Source organism: Poecilia reticulata, chromosome 1 (genome assembly GCF_904066995.2).
Source record: "Poecilia reticulata chromosome 1, P_reticulata-male-v2, whole genome shotgun sequence".
NCBI classification, from domain to species: Eukaryota; Metazoa; Chordata; class Actinopteri; order Cyprinodontiformes; family Poeciliidae; genus Poecilia; species Poecilia reticulata.
This window is the reverse complement of record NC_088830.1, coordinates 27,021,717-27,037,709: the sequence shown is the minus strand read 5'-3', so window position 1 is coordinate 27,037,709 and position 15,993 is coordinate 27,021,717. Positions and strand designations below refer to the sequence as shown.

Below are 15,993 nucleotides of genomic sequence, written 5' to 3'. Positions count from 1 at the left end.
ATAGACCCAGATGAAATTAGACATTTATGCACTATATTAAAAAACATCTCTTTTTTTTAAATCACTGTTTTCACATTAAACCAGATTAAATATTTCCTGTTTCAGACCAGTTACCATTACTATAATTATTTATATTTGCTAAATACAAGAAGTTTAGATTTATTTTGAAAATATTAGAACCCGTGTTTATTTCCGGTGAAACAGAAGCTACTGTAAAAACTGTTTGGTTGTAGGATCTCCCTCTTTATCATGTTGATGCTGGTTTTCAGATGTGGAACATTGTGCAGGTCTGCTCTTGTTGCACGTTCAGGTTCTGGTTTATTGGTACCAGAACAATTAGCAAGTCACAAAGATTAGTGTGTGGCTCAAATCCACCAACTGCAGATATCACAGTCTGAAACTGGGTTCACATTCTGGAAAACAAAGTCTACGCTGCAAAAACACAAAATCTTACTGACGTCATTGCTCTGGATTACATGTCCATATGGTCAGGCCTTTTTCAGGTTTATTCCCGATAATGAAACCTCTGGTCCAACCAGGATTTCACATTATTTGCACTTTTGTAGTGGGACAAAAATGAGCAACAATGTCACTGCAAAAACACAAAATCTTACTAAGAATTTTGGTCCAGTTTCTATTGCAAATATCTTATTAAACTTGAAATTAGACAAAACTGACTTACAAGTAACTTTTTAGTAAGAAATAGGGGCTTGCTTTAAGTAATTAATTCCTTAATATTGATACAAAGTTCTGGTTTCGCTGGCAGATTATTTCACTTATAACATGACATTTTTCCCGTAAGTGAAACAATCTGCCAGTGGAACCAGAACTTTTAAAACAAGATTCACAAAAGATCGACTAAAATAGGCTCTTAATTTACTTAGTAAGATTGTTTGATTTCAAAACTTGTAGTTTTTATTGCTTATTTCATAATTTATTATGTTTTTATGAAGTAAAACACTTTGAAATGTGCTGTGCAAATAAATAAACTTGACTTGACTTTGCCACGTGAAGCCAAAACTCACCACACTCAGTTTCTGAGGAGCTCGAGAGTTCAGCCTCCACCGCCGTTTCCTCCGCCCCTTCCTCCTCCTCCTCCTCTTCCTCGTCCTCTTCCTCCTCCTCCTCCTCGTCCTCCAGCTCTGTGTTCGCCTGGCTGTCCTCGCTGCCCTGCACCTCCTGCTGAACCTCAGCCTCCTTCGCCTCCTCCGGCGGAGCGCTGAGCGCCGGCCTGGCCGCCTTCTCGCCTCCTTGGCTCAGAGAGTAGTTGTGTTCCTCGCTGCAGTGCTCCAGCGCCAGCCCTGACCCGGCCGCCGCCGCCGCCTCCTGTTCCTGCCCCTCCTCTTCCTCGGGCGCCACCTGATACACCTCCACCGTACACTCCCTCGACACCTCTTGGTCGCGTTCGTCTCCCATCCCCATTCCGGCGGCGCACAGCTCCCTCTGTGTTGCCACGGTAACGGGGCCACGCGGCGACTCCTTCCCCGCCGCCGTGACCTGGACTTCCTGGGTTACGGGAGGGGCCGCGCAGCCGTCCCTCCTCTTCTTCCACTCCTCCTCCTCCTCGCGGCTCCTCCCCCAGCGGCCCATCAAGATGGCGTCCTCGGAGCACGCCAGCAGCTCCCCGCCGACTCCGAGGCCCAGCTTGGTGTAGCGGGCCATCTCGTCCAGCGCCGACACGTCCCAGCGCTCCGGATGCTGGTCCTCGCCAAAACCGCCGTCATCCACCAGGTCGCTCAGCAGCTCGAAGGGCCGTTTCCGTGGCGACGCCGGGGAGCCCAGCATCAGGAGCACGCTCTACAGCGGGGAAAGACATTTATGTGTGAGATGGACAAAGTACTACTTAGTAAAGTACTGGAGTACTTTAGTGAAAGTATTGATACCGATGGTCAAATGCTGCTCAACTACAAGTAAAAGTTGCTCGGTCAAAAACTGAAACTGCAAAAGCTCAAAATGTAGAAACTAGAGTACTTCTCTCTAATTTCTAGTGCAAATATCTTATTTCATTTGGAATAAGACAAAATTTACTTTTCATCAAAATATAAGAGCTTATTTTAAGTCAGTAACTCCTTGATATTGATGAAGACGTTCTAGTTCCACTGCAGATTATTTCACGTATAAAATGGGAAAAAAGTCTCGTTGAAAGTAAAATAATCTGCCAATGAAACTGGCACTTTTCATCAGTATTAAGGAATTATTGGCTTAAAACAAGCCCCTATTTCTTGTTTAAAAGTGTAAGCAGCAAGTAAGAATTTTCACTTATAACCACTGAAAATACACCAAGTACTTAGACAAATAAGATATTATAAGAAAAATATTCTTAAATTAAGAAAATGTTACTGGAAATTAAATTTGTTGAAAGCAGCAAACATGCAGCTCTGGAAACCATCAAGAAACCACTAAAAATGACCCGTTTCTGTGATTTTACTCTTTATAGGTTTTCGTTTGAGTGAAATGAACTTTGTTCTTTTATTCTATGAACTTCTGACAACATGTCTTTGAAGTTACCAGCAAAAATTTAGTTTTTATTTGCAGAAAATGAGAAATAGTCAAGATAACGAAGAAGATGCAGAGCTTTCAGACCTAAAATGATGCAAAGAAAACAAATTCATGTTCATTTAGAAACAACAATACTAATGTTTCAATCAGGAAGAGTTCGGAAATCAATGTTTGGTGGAAAAACCAGGAGATTTTCAATGGGGTTCAGTGGATAAAACTTAGCTTAAAATGTTCATTTGACAGCGGGATTCTTATTTTTTAAATCATGGAGCGATTTCTTAATCAAATTGTTTATTTCACAACTCAAAGAGTTGTGAAATAAACGAATCGATAAGTGATATCGATGATGGAATTAGTATCACTAAATTCCCATCAGTTCCCATCAGTTCCCATCCCCCACCCTGGTCTCCTACCTGATCGTACTCAGTCCTGCCCCCTTGTGGCGACATGGCCAGCGGACAGGGGCTCAGCAGGCCCCTGTGGCCCCCGTAGGCCTCGCCAAACGCAGGCTCCATCCCATTCATACCCGGCTGCAAGCGGAGAAGCAGGTGAGAAACTCTGAACATGTCGGCCAAGCGCAGCGACGGCGCCGGAGCGGCTTTACCTGAGGCATGCCCGAGGCAGGAAGGTGTCAGGATGTGGACACGTCAGATCAGGCAACTTCTGCAGCGAAAACAAAATTTCAGGCAAGAACAGCTCTGCTGCGTGTTTCCGCTCTGCAAAAACACAAAACCTGACCACGTGTTTTATTAGAATAAACGTCGTAATTCACTCGAAATCAGACAAAACTAACCGACTTTCTGCAAGGTGAAGCAGCTTGTTCACTGTAAAACATGTGAAGTTGGTGTAACTTGAAAATGAAAGTTGGTTTAAATTCAGAAATTAAAGTTCATGAAGTTGATTTAACAACAAGAGACAAGTAGTCTAGACATTGTTTTTAAGTTCACTAATATGAATTATGAGTTTTAACTTAATGCTGCAATTTAAACCAAATAATTATTTCACAATATGCAAGAAAAAAAAAAACTGCCCTCACCTGGATAAAAAGGTTAAAAACATTTTTGTTTGCTGTTGCCTACTCTTAAAATTTGAACTTTTTATCGTTTTTTTTTCTTTTTAAATGTAATCTGTCTAACTTTAATCTGTCTGATGTGTTTTTATCTTCCTTATACAAGCACTTTGACTGAGAAAGTCAATAATTATTAAATTAATTATTGACTTAATTCATCTTGATTAAATTTGCAAAGTTATTTATAAGTTACTTTTTATTTAAAGTGTCCTAAGATATTTGCACTAGAAACTAGACCAAAAATATTAGGTAACATTTTCTGTTTTTGCATAAGAAAAAGAAGTTAAATAGTTTTTCACCCCAGAAAAACTATTTAAATTTGGCTGAACTGGTGGCGTTTTGTTGAGGAAAATATTTCATACTTGTTGAATCTTGTCTCAGTCGTCTCCCACTTTACCACCTCGATGTCTTTATCCTTTTCTATTTCTATTTCTATTTCTATTTATTTCTATTTATTTCTATTTGTTTCTATTATGCTTCAGTGTTTCACATTGCTCACATTTTAAAGTGTTAGTGAAATGATGAATGCGATAAATGGTCTTGACTATATTTGGCAGTAGTAATCTGATAATATTAGATCTTAAACGGGACGTATCATGAAAACTTTCATGTTTTTGTTTTTCAGTTTCAGTTTCTACTGCTTCTAAAAACAGCTCAAGTGCTTTAAAATAGTAATAAAAAACACACTCAGCTGCTTTCTGCCAATAAGTTCATGTTTTTTGGCGTGTGGGGAAAAAACATTAAATTTGTGGGTACAGAGACGTGTCCTCTCTCAGACTCAGTCCTCTCTCTCTGCAGAGCAAAAGGAGACGAGGCTCATTTTCTGTCAAGACAGAAAAGATCAGACAATCTCCCAAAAATTAAGGAAATTATGGAGGATTCATCGATTCGCCCTCAGTAGCCAAATTCAAAAAAATGAAGATAAAAGCTGGTTTCCGTTTCAACTTAAAGGACAGCAGCACATCAAGCGATCTTACATGTTCAAAACAAAGCAACCGTCGTTTTGTGCAGGTTAATTTAAAACCCAGACCTTCATAAAACGACACACACACAGAAAACAGCTGAATTACTGTGACTATAAACAATACAACTACATTAGAAAAAGCTAATTCTCCTAAATAAAGCAGGTTGAACTGATTTCTCTGTTTGTTTTTAAATCCCATTGAGAATGTCCATTTATTCAGATCGCTAAAGCTGCAGAAATAATAAATTTTGGATGTAATTTTGCACACAGTAAAAGGTAACACCTTATTTGAAGTGGTGTGCATAAGACTGACGTAGCATGAACATGAAGGAGTCTCCATGAATATTTGCGACTGTTGTCATGAAGTGTCATTCAGTAAATAATGACACTTTAATACAAAGTCGCATTAAAAGTTTAATTAAAAGTGTCAACTCTGCATTATTTGGTAAAAATAATGACACTTTTAAAGCAAAGTTGCATGAAAACTTGCATCATAAAAGTGTCAGCCGTCATAAAAATTCAAACTCCATCTTCATCTCAGAGTTATTTATGCACACCTTGCCAAATAAATGTTATCCAAAACAATTTAAAAAGCTCTTCAGACTGAAGGAGGCAGGGGAGGCGTTTCGTTTTGTGGGTTTTCAAAAGCAGCCGCTTTTCTGCAGAAGGGAAAGTGACCCATAAAGCATCAGTGGAAGTGATTTACACAAACACAAAGGTTTTACACAGCAGAGGAAAATATTTTACAGTAAAAAAAGATAAAGACGAATTAATTTCCAGAGAAAACGTCACACAGTCAAAACATTTCCAAACAGAAGCGACAGAAGGAAATGTTTCTTACCTTAGACTGAGAAGGTGAAAAAGTGGAGCCCTTTTTTCACATTTCGTTTCCCAAACAATCTTTGTCACAGTCTGAAGAAACAAAAGAAACAAGAAGCTGTGAGTCTCCTTAAATTTACACTCACATTTGCTTTGTTTGATCAAAAAAACGACAAACTACCAGAGGATTTTAATGTGTCCAACAGCAAACATTTCTGAGATGAATGTGATTCGGCAGCAGGAGCCATTTTTCACTGTTTGGCTTTATTTTGCTGTATTTTGCTTTTTAAAGTCCGTGCAGCCACCAAAGCTAAAACTGCTCACGTTCGTGGCCTGCTTCTCTTTTTGCTATTAATACATCCATTTATTCGACATAAACCAGCTTCCTGCTACCGCTGCCAGAAATGTAGGACATGTCACTTCCTGTCAACAGAGAGCTTTCCAAACAACAACTGCAGAAGCTTTTATGGGGCAAGAAAAGGTTAAATTTGATTATGCAGCAAATAGGGAGGATTACCACAGAGCATTTGTTACTTCTGCATGAACAGATGTTTTGACACGAGCTTCAACAAAGAATAACTTTGATGTCACTTTGTTAAATATTACACAACTTGCAGAGGTGGAATGGAAATCTAAGCACCTGGAAACAGGAGAAGACAGTAAATCTAGAGTAAAAACACAAACTAAACGATTCATGAAGGCAAAATCTTAGCAAAATTCAAACAGCTTATAGATTTATGGCCAATGGCGGCGCAAATGTTTTTTTCACACATGTTATGAACACATTTGTAAGTCTTACAGGATCCTCTCCTGTGAAAGCTTAATATTTATAGCTGGGGTGTTAAAAGTGCGGCGCAGCGGCCAGTTTGTGCACCTTGGATTAATTTTTGCGGCCCCCCCCCCCCCAACTACAATTCAACTATGATGCAATTTTTATTTGTAATCAGGGTGAAACTATTACCGAATTAATTAAAATAAAAACGTAAAGTGCAACACAAAGTATTCGTCTTTTCATAACCAAGTTTTTACATGAAGTAAAACCATTTATTTATCCAGAGACGTTTACTGAAAAGCCGACTCTGCTGCTCCCACATCCGCTTTTATTTTATCTGTTTTTTAGGTAAGATAAGGTAATTTTATTTTAAAAAACACATTTTCAGCAACAAGGCATTTCAACGTGCTTTACATGAATACTAACAAAAGAACAGAAGAAAAATAAAAGTAATCCACAATAGTAGAAGTTTCTCTTGATAAACTCTTATTAGTTTATAAATATGATATTTACATAGAGCCAGAGAGGAATTATTTTTATAAGCCATAAACAGAGCGAGCGTCTTGAAATCCTGTTATTACAGAAAATAAATTTGTTAAATCAAGCCCAAAAGAAACTAAAAACTAGACGCCTTTCATTTAATACAGCAAATTTATTTTCTGTAAAGTATTTTTTAACTGCAAATGCATCCTTAAATGATCAACCATACATTAAAGGAATGCTACTTTATTGCATTTTTGGCAATCAAATGTTTATTTTCTTATTTTAAAAGGAAAGTATACAATGATTTTTATGTATTTTTAGTATTGCATTTTAAAAAAAAAAAGCTTAAATAAAAAATCTGCAGAATGTTTCCATTTTCTATCTGATTTTCCTTTAACAAAAGGCCATTTTGAAGCAAAGCAATGGTAGCTGCACGTGTTCAGGAGGTAGATACTGATTTTTTTAAAGCAATCGATCGGCTAATCAGATTGATAAACGGATTTAAGATGGTGGGTTATTATATTTATATCACCGCACTGAAATAAAGTGCAGCTGATCATTTTTACAAACACAAAAGCATAAAGCTCATTCTTTAAGGTCTTTGTGATTGAATTTGAATATGTCAGAGACTGAAGTCTAAAATTAGCGCACAGGAACTGAATCTGCAACGTTCACCGAATATATTTGTTGCACTGTCAGAACCTTTCGCCATGACTTCATATCTCTCCAGGTGAAAATATCCTGAGCTGTGAAACAGGAAGTGGAAAGAAAACATTATCCTTGAAGTCTAAACATGAGCTTTTCTGCAGCTGATCAGTCAATATGTACTGAGAGGCAGCTTAGCTAACAAATCCCCACTGAAAACAGGCTAAAATAAAAAGAAATTGTTGTGATAAGTAGACTTTTATTTACTTTAGAAACGGAGTTTGAGAAGACAATATTCCCTCATTCTGTGCACAACTGTTACCAGATTATCTTGGTCAGATTACTTTGAGTAAAAATACCAGTTTCCTGCTAACAAAGTTTTAACAAAACCTTGGCAACAAAATTGAGAACGTGTGACACAACGGTTATATCGTAAATATAGAAATTCCTACTATAGAAGCTGTAATTTTAAGTTAATATGCTTAATATGATTACCTACTAACAATTATTTTAGTAATCGATTATTCTGCCCATTATTCTGACGATTAATTGGATTAAGTAATTAGCACATTCTGCAGAATTTCTTTTATTTAACTACTTAAGCTTAATTTTGGGGGTCTGTATTTACTCTGGTAAACAATTAATCAATTACAAATTAGTTGACAATCATTTCAATAATCAATTAATCACGATTAATGATGATTAATCATCTCAATCTAATTACCTTTTTTCGGCCAGTTGACTAGCAGTGCACAGCAACATGTGAGAGCAGGTTATTTAACTTCCCTCTGGGATTAATTACGTATTTTTGAACTTGAATTTGTCACTTTATGTTCCAAAAAAAGCCCAGATATTCTAATACTTCCTGCAGCTTCTTATTGGAACGACTTCAGCTGAAGCTACTTGGAAACCTCAACTTTTTTATAACGACGCAGATAAAGAGTCAATGTCCACTGGAAACAAACAACAAAAACACCACGATGAGCCTAAATGTTGCAGTTTATAGAAAACATTTCTTAGCTGCATAAAACGGCTCACTGTAAACGGTAAAAAAAAAAAAAAGACAAGTCATCCGCATATTGTTATGATGACGCAGGCAGGTTTTTACTGCTTTCTCATTTACAACTGAATACTGGGATTTTGGCTGAGGTTGTTCAGAAAAACATGTTAAACCGAATCTTTAGAAAAAGTGCGTTTTGACTCCCGACCCGATCACACTCAACCAACGACATCTTTATAAAAGAAGAGACGCGGCAAAGCTGCAAGCACTGATCAGCCTGAGATGCTTACAAATGGCAACATGATGAAATACAGGGCAACATCTACACACACACACACACAGCAGAAACAATGCTGGCATACTGTTGGAAAACTGCGGAAAAGCCAAAGCATGCAGCTCAAACAGACCCTTGCTCAGTGATTTGAGAACAATGCCAGAATATGTTCCCTTTGGATTGACCTCGGGAGCACAGGAATGAGGAAATGAAAATCTGCCTGGCAGTTGTGAGAAGCCGCTTGGAAAACTGGTATTTGGCTCATAAAGCGTGCCAGCTACCAAGCCGCTGTAACACAAACAGCCGCCAGACCCATAAAGTAAAGTCTGAAATCGATAAGAAGTATAATGATCCCTGCAAAACTACGAACGCTAAGAGACATACCTCTCTAGCACGGAGAAGAGGCGATTCAACCCGCAAAGTGCTGCAGGTTTGTGGAAGAGTTAGTGCCGTGTGCATTTTCATGCCAGCGGTTGCTTGTGCACATAACACGACCGGCTTAAATGCCAGTTTAAACTGCTTCCTTCTCTACTTAGGAAAAACATGACAAATGCCTCCACAACTCAGGAATCCTGTTAGTAATCACATTAATCATCAAATTATGGCACAAAAGAAACACACAAAGGAGTTCAGCTACATGTCAACATGCTTTTTTAGTCAAATAAAATCTCAGATTTTAGGGCTGCTACAAATTATTGCTTCAATAACCAATTATTCTACCGATTATTCTGATGATTAATCGATTAATCAAATAAAAAGTTTGCACATTCTCCATTTAACCACTGAAGACTTTTTATACAATATGAGAAATACATTAAAATATGCAAATAAACAAGTAATTCAATTCCATTTATAAGTAAGAAAATAAAAATTTTATAGCCTAAAATGCAAAAAAAAAAATCGATTACTAAATTAGTTAATAATTATTACAACAATTGATTAATCGTTTCAGCCCGACACTCATGTTCCTCCCTGACTCTTCTATGTTTCCGTTCAGACTAGGGCTGGACAATAAATCAATTTTATTGATTGATCACATTTTTGTTTGTTTTTATTTTTGAAAAATCCAGATTTTTTTTCTCACCAATCCACTTCTTATTTAGTTCAAAGTTCAGAGTGATGTCAGCACACCACGAAGATATCATCCTGTTTGACCAAAGTCTTTTACAGTTTCTATTTATTTGATCTTTGAATTTAGGTCAACTCTGAATTCAAAGGGTCAAGCTAAGATTTCTTCTTTTAATAAAAAATAAAGTCATGATGTTGCAAAAATACAGTATGAGAATATGAGAATAAAGCCAGAAATTTTATGAAAAATACCAAAAGATTAATTACTCAAGCTTTGTAATAATTAAAACTACTTTTTCTTGAAATATTATGACAGTCTTCTGGTAGAATGGCATCTTTATTCTGCTAATATTATGACTATATTCTCTTAATTAAACAAATATCCTTCTTTCAGGTTCTAATACTCTGTTGTGCAACTTACAGAAAAGAAGGTTAAAATAAAAAAGTAAGAAAAATAATCTAATAAAATGGTTGAAAAAATCAGAGATTTTTAAGTTCAACAGTATTTCAGGCTCCTGCCGAGTTACAAAGCAGGTATTTCTGCAACAACTGGCTTCATTTTGCAAGTGTTGGCTCAACATCGGACTCGGTCCAAAGGTCCCACAGCTAATAAACTCACTCTGACAGGTGGATTTTACAGCAGCACCACAGGGAAACCAAACAGAAGCCATTAATCTCCAAACACCGTAAGTTTCAATCCAGCAGCTCCCATCACTGTGAAGATCGACCGAAGATTTGTTTTGTTCTTTGCAAACAAGAATCTGGGAGCAAACAAAATGCCCTGAGCACTGCAGGGTCTGTGACCAGATATATATTCACAAGGTAAACAAGAGTGCTAACATTTACAGTGTGGAGCGATACGGCTCATGTGGTGCAGTTCATGCATGACGGCGGCCATTTTGTCCTTCATATCGGTCCATAGAGGGGGGCTACGCCGTTTCAGAGGGAGGTAGGAGCAAAAACACCAGCCTCAAAGTAAAACTGAACATGTTTACCACAACCAAAGACATAACTGACTATAGGGCTGAAACGGCTAATTGGATTCATCGTGATTAATCGATTATTGAGATAATCGTCAACTAATTTAGTAAGCGATTAATCGTTAAATGGAGCATACAGACTCAAAAACAGAACAAATTACTGACAGAACAACGCAGTCAGAGCAATAATTTAGTCAAAATTGCACAAAAAATAAAAAAATACAATATATTTGTGCCTGGAATGCACAAAGACATTCAATTCAAATAAACACGGGACAGAAATCTAAATAAGCTCCTGCTTGGAATTTGACTTCAATCAATCAATCAAGTTTGTTTGTTTTGCACGTTTCAGGCAGTTCAAAATGCTTTATCTCACAAAAACACAAAAATGCAATATTAGAAAAATGGAAAAAAATTGTATCTTCAGGCTTTTTTCATCCACTAATCAATCCATACATCCATCTATCTAGTCAATTTGTCTCTTTTCAGTCATTCATATATCAATCGATTTTGTATGTCCATCTATTCAATAATCCTTACGTCTTTCATTCCTACTTATGTTGAATTTCTGCCCATACTGTGCATTAGTTTCACTCTTTATTCTGTTTTTATGTACATCTTATACTTGTGTGAGTCTGTTTGCAGTTATTGTCTGACACTTTCATGCTGTTGCACAGAAATTTCCCCACTGTGGCCCAATAAAAGATATTTCTATTCTACTTTTCTTCTTTGTCTTTTACAGGGTTTTATTTAACAGTTCTCATTTATAAAGCCTGAGGAAATTTGAGGCTTAAGACTTCGAAAAGTCTGGAAAATATTCAGAAATCCTGAAAGATGTAAATTTTATAACATCTATATTAAAACTGGAGCATTTTAATACTTTCTATCAATAGAGTGTCCAGAGATTATACTGAAGTAAGAGCAGCAGTACTTCAACATATTTTTACTCAAGATAAAAGTTAAAAAAAGTAGCCACACAAGAAATTACTCGGTAAAAAAAGTATTTGGTAAAAAAGCTGCTTAAGTACTGAAAAAATAAATAATGTAACATTTAAAAATGACTTCAGATGGACCAAAATACAAAGTTATGTGGACATTTTGGTATTTTAAGTCCAAAATGAAAATAATTCACACAGATAATATCATTCTTAAGTAGCAAAATCAGGCATAAATAACATTTTTCCAAATCAATTTTTTTCACTATGAAACTTACAAAACTTTAACAAAAACTGCAGATATGTGTCTATGTGGTGAATTTTTTAAGTTAAAACAAGCTTGTTCTTCACAGTGGGAGAAATTTTACTCAAGTAAGAGCAACGATACTTCATAATAAATACTGAAGTAAAAATTAAAAGTGCAGCGTAGTAAAAATACTACAAGAACAATTTGTCCAAAAAGTTATCTAAGTAAATGTGACTAGTCAATCATTTTTTTAATTACTATTTAATTTAATTCATCTAAACTTAAGCTGCAGAAACATGTTTATGAGTTTCAAGGCAATAACTTCTTTTTTTTTTTTCTTTCTTTAAATCATGGCACAAAGTAAACCTGTCTGTGAACCTTGCGGTAAATTTAGATTATGAGAAAGAATCAAAATTCAGTCGCTGGAATAAAGACTCAATCATAACTCAAGCATGATCCTGAGCCACGGATGGCTGCGCACGAAACAAGGCGAGCGGAGCAGCGAGAGAGGCTGGGATGGAGCACCATGGCCGAAAACCGCGATGAGGAGGCGGGGAAGCGGTCCGGGGAGACACCGTGCTGTCTGTCAGTCAGTCAGTCAATCTGGGAAGCCCATTTAAACCCAAATTAAAGCTAAACAAATCCATCTGGACACCGATCAAACCATAGACGTGCGTCTGAGTTCTCCGTTTCTGTCGTAATTGCATGAATGAATGCAAAAGAGGAAAAGTAGGTTAAATAAACGACCCCCGCCTCCCTCAGTGTCCTTGGAGCTCCGTTTCCCACTCAGCCACGGAGGGATGGAAGTGGCTCTCTGTCCGTTCAGAGCGCATCTTCACCCCGATCGGATGCACACAAAAAAAAAAACATTTCTATGAGGGCAACCAAATTGGATCTAAGGGTGGAGATCGGGTGCGGGTTGGTGGGCTATCTGGTCATGAACACGCGGTTGTGTCCGCGCAGCTGGATGAAACAGCAGCGGGGGAGGGAGCTGGGTGGCCGGCGGAGAACATCCAGAAAGGCACAGCCTCTCTTCCACTGTACACACACACACACAGTCCTAATAACCCTCCTTATGCATATTCAGTTTCTAAAAAGATAAAAAGAAGCGAATATGTCCTCACCAGCAGCCGCTGCTGCGCTCCGCGGCGCGGAGAGACGACCCGGCAGTCATCCTTTCAGCGCACAGACAACAATAAAAAATGGGGCGCAGCTGGCAGTGCCACCGGATGTCCGATATTAATGAGGATGAGAATCAAACCTGCGCGTTTTTTTAACCACCCCCCGCCCGCCATCAAGGGTTGGGTTTTAACCAATCTGCCTCGCACTTTGGCAAAAGCTTGAAAAAAAAAAAAACACAGTTTAATCGCTGTTTATATCCACCTGCAGCCCCGATGGTAGCGGGCCAAAAACAAGTTGGACTCGGTGTGAAATGTTGCTTTTTTGGAATAAAATCCGAACCGACTCAAGGCTCCGGGATGCGCAGGGAGGATTTTGAATTGAAAGGGGGTTCCTACTATCACCAGAGAGAGTGATTTCCTCTTTAAATGTTTAAATGGAGGCGCTGTTGCCCTGCAGCTATAAAGGTCATGAGTTTCAACCTGGGGTTGTTCACCATGTTCTCCCTGTGGGCTCTCTCGGGGTGCTCCTACTTCCTTATAAGGTTAATTTGTTTCTCTAAATTGGTCCTTTTAAAGTATGTATGCTCTAAACCAGGGGTGCCAAACTCCAGTCCTCCAGGGCCGCTGTCCTGCAGTGTTTAGATGTGCCACAGGTACAAAACACTTGAATAAAATGACTTAATTACATCCTTTTTGTGTAGATATATTCTCCAGAACCTTGCTAATGACCTAATTATTCTATTCAGGTGTGGTGCAGCAGAGGCACATCTAAAAGTTGCAGGACACTGGCCCTCAAGGTCTGGAGTTTGACACCCCTGCTCTAAACCAATGACAGTTGGCGTAAAAAGTGGGTATGCACCATGGGCGCTGCATTAGAGGGGGCGCCAAAATACGGGGGAAAATTCTTGCCATCTAGCATTTGCTGTGTTTAGCAGCTGTCTGTGCATGTGTAAATTGTATTATCAGTGTAAGGCAGTATTATCCTTTGTTTTTGAAAACCAGAACATTGAGTTCACCTATTAACCTATTCAACAAAAATGTGATACTCCCAAAGGGGGGGAAGGAATTTACATCCATGATCAACAGTTTTGTTTTGAAAGATTATCAATTATATCAATCAATTTCATTTCTATAGAGCATTTATTAAACGTTGTGTAAACATAATAAACACATCATATAGTCAACAGTTGTAAAAAAAATAATAATAACAGACATTACATCTTGTAAAGTGCAATCATCAATACACATCACATATGTTGGTACAATTCATGGTTCAAAAGCAGCTGTAATCGGGGTGCGTTTCTCATTTTGGTTTAAATGAACTCTGTTTCAGCTGTTTTGCAGTTTTCTGCATGTTTTTCCAGATTTGAGGTGCATAACACACACAATCTACACTCTGAAAGTTCTGGTGCTCTTATGAGTTAAAGGCCCAGCTGCTTATTTCACTACCTTGAACAAATGTAAAGTAGCTAAACCCCATGCTCTAAACGGAAGGTCATACTTTAATACAACTTAATTGTTTTCTTCTTTATGTGAAGCTTTAAAATCCTTGAGTCAAACTTTTATTCAACTACTTTTATGTTGTTGTTGTTGCGTGTATCAAACATACAACATAATGATGCTTTACCTTCGCGGAGGTCCCCGTCCGAGTTGCCAGGCTCCTGAAGACCGTGGGTAAAATGTCTGCCACGGCCTCTCCAGATGATCCCACCCCGCACCATCCGCGGAGGGGAGCGGGGGATCGCGATCAGACGGCAGCTGCGGCCGCCAAAGCCTCAGAAATCCCCTTCCTCCTACGGCCACATGCAGGAAGTTGGTTCGCAGCCGGACAGAGCTGGCCTACATCGCGGATAAACAGGACAGGAAAGACGGTTGTAGGGCTGTATAACACCCCCCTCTCCTCCCTAATCCACCCCACCTCCTCCTGCTTCTCCCTCTCCTTCATTGGTGCGCATAAAAGCCTGCCGTTTTATAGACGAGAGGCTGGGGAGAATAAAGACTCACCTATTTAATACAGCTTTAATTAAAACAAAAATGTGTTCACACTCGCTGTACTTGGTTGGAGCCCATTGCGTGTTTGACTTGCTTGTCGCCCGCTGGACTCACTAAACAAATCGCAAAGTGACTTTCTGCAGCAGTTCCGCGATTTTAAAACACACTTTATATCCAAATAGAGAATGAGGAATAAACATAAGGAGGGCGTGGGGCTGTCACTGTTAGGAACTGACGCAGCAGCAGCAGCAGCAGCTGCCCGGCTGGAGGCAGCGCCGCGTTTCAGGCGGCGGCGGACCGGGGAAGCGATAGGAAGGAGAGGAGCGACTGACCTGCTAGCAGCTGGAAGGGTGTCAGCTGTAAAAGCAGCTGCAGTCCTCCGCGTCTCTCCGGCCTGACCCAAGTTTACAATAAATAGTTTGTGTTGAGCGTCAAAACAAGACGTCGGAGGCGTTAAACTTCCGGGTGTGATGTCAAAATAAAAGTCTCGGAGCACGTTACTATTGGGTTCACGAGGCAGTTAAGTAATTATGTAAATTTTAGTTGTTGTAAAAATGTAACGGTATGAGGGTGAGTTAAATATAAGGGGTTTTTTGGTTTTTATTTTGTTTAAGAAAAAAAAGGGATACAAACAGTGGCAACCCCAAGAGGGGGGCAAAAGAGGGCCATGACCCCTTATTGAAAAATGTTGGCCTCTCCACTGGCTCCTTAGATTCATGTTCAGGTCATAGAAAGGCATACAGAGTAACTATTTCAATAAAGACATAAATATAAACCCTGACAAATAAATAAATCCTCATACATAAATAAATCTATGAAGTTAAAATGTATTAAAGGAACAATGTTGTGTATTTTCTGGGCATATAGTCCCATTTTATAGCACAATCAAGTAACTATATAAACTTCAGTTGTTATAAAAAATATATACCGCTGAGGGTGAGGAAAATTTAAGAGAGTTTTTTGTTTTTAATTTGGAAAAAAAATATCAAAGGATACAACAGTGGCAACCCCAAGAAGGGGCCCTGAGGGACCATGACCCCCGTCTTGAAAAATGTTGGCCACTCCATTGGACCCACCTCCCCCACCAAATTCATGTTCAGGTCATATTAAGGCATACAGAATCAT

At 38.6% G+C, this 15,993-nt stretch overlaps 1 protein-coding gene across 5 annotated transcripts in view; it reads right to left on the bottom strand.

The window, feature by feature from the left end:
* LOC103470055 (uncharacterized) overlaps positions 1-15,744 on the bottom strand; it is a 41,001-nt gene extending 25,257 nt beyond the window's left edge. The window contains exons 1-6 of one of the 5 annotated variants that reach the window (XM_008418191.3): positions 15,201-15,744; positions 14,504-14,715; positions 5,374-5,444; positions 3,104-3,162; positions 2,913-3,029; positions 1,026-1,797 (exon numbers count right to left, since the gene is read on the bottom strand). In XM_008418191.3, the coding sequence (XP_008416413.2) occupies positions 1,026-1,797; positions 2,913-3,029; positions 3,104-3,112 (898 nt within the window). In that variant the 5' untranslated portion in view covers positions 3,113-3,162; positions 5,374-5,444; positions 14,504-14,715; positions 15,201-15,744. The other 4 variants (XM_081610491.1, XM_008418200.3, XM_008418208.3 and 1 more) reach the window with 4 other exon arrangements.
* Positions 15,745-15,993: the final 249 nt, after the last annotated feature.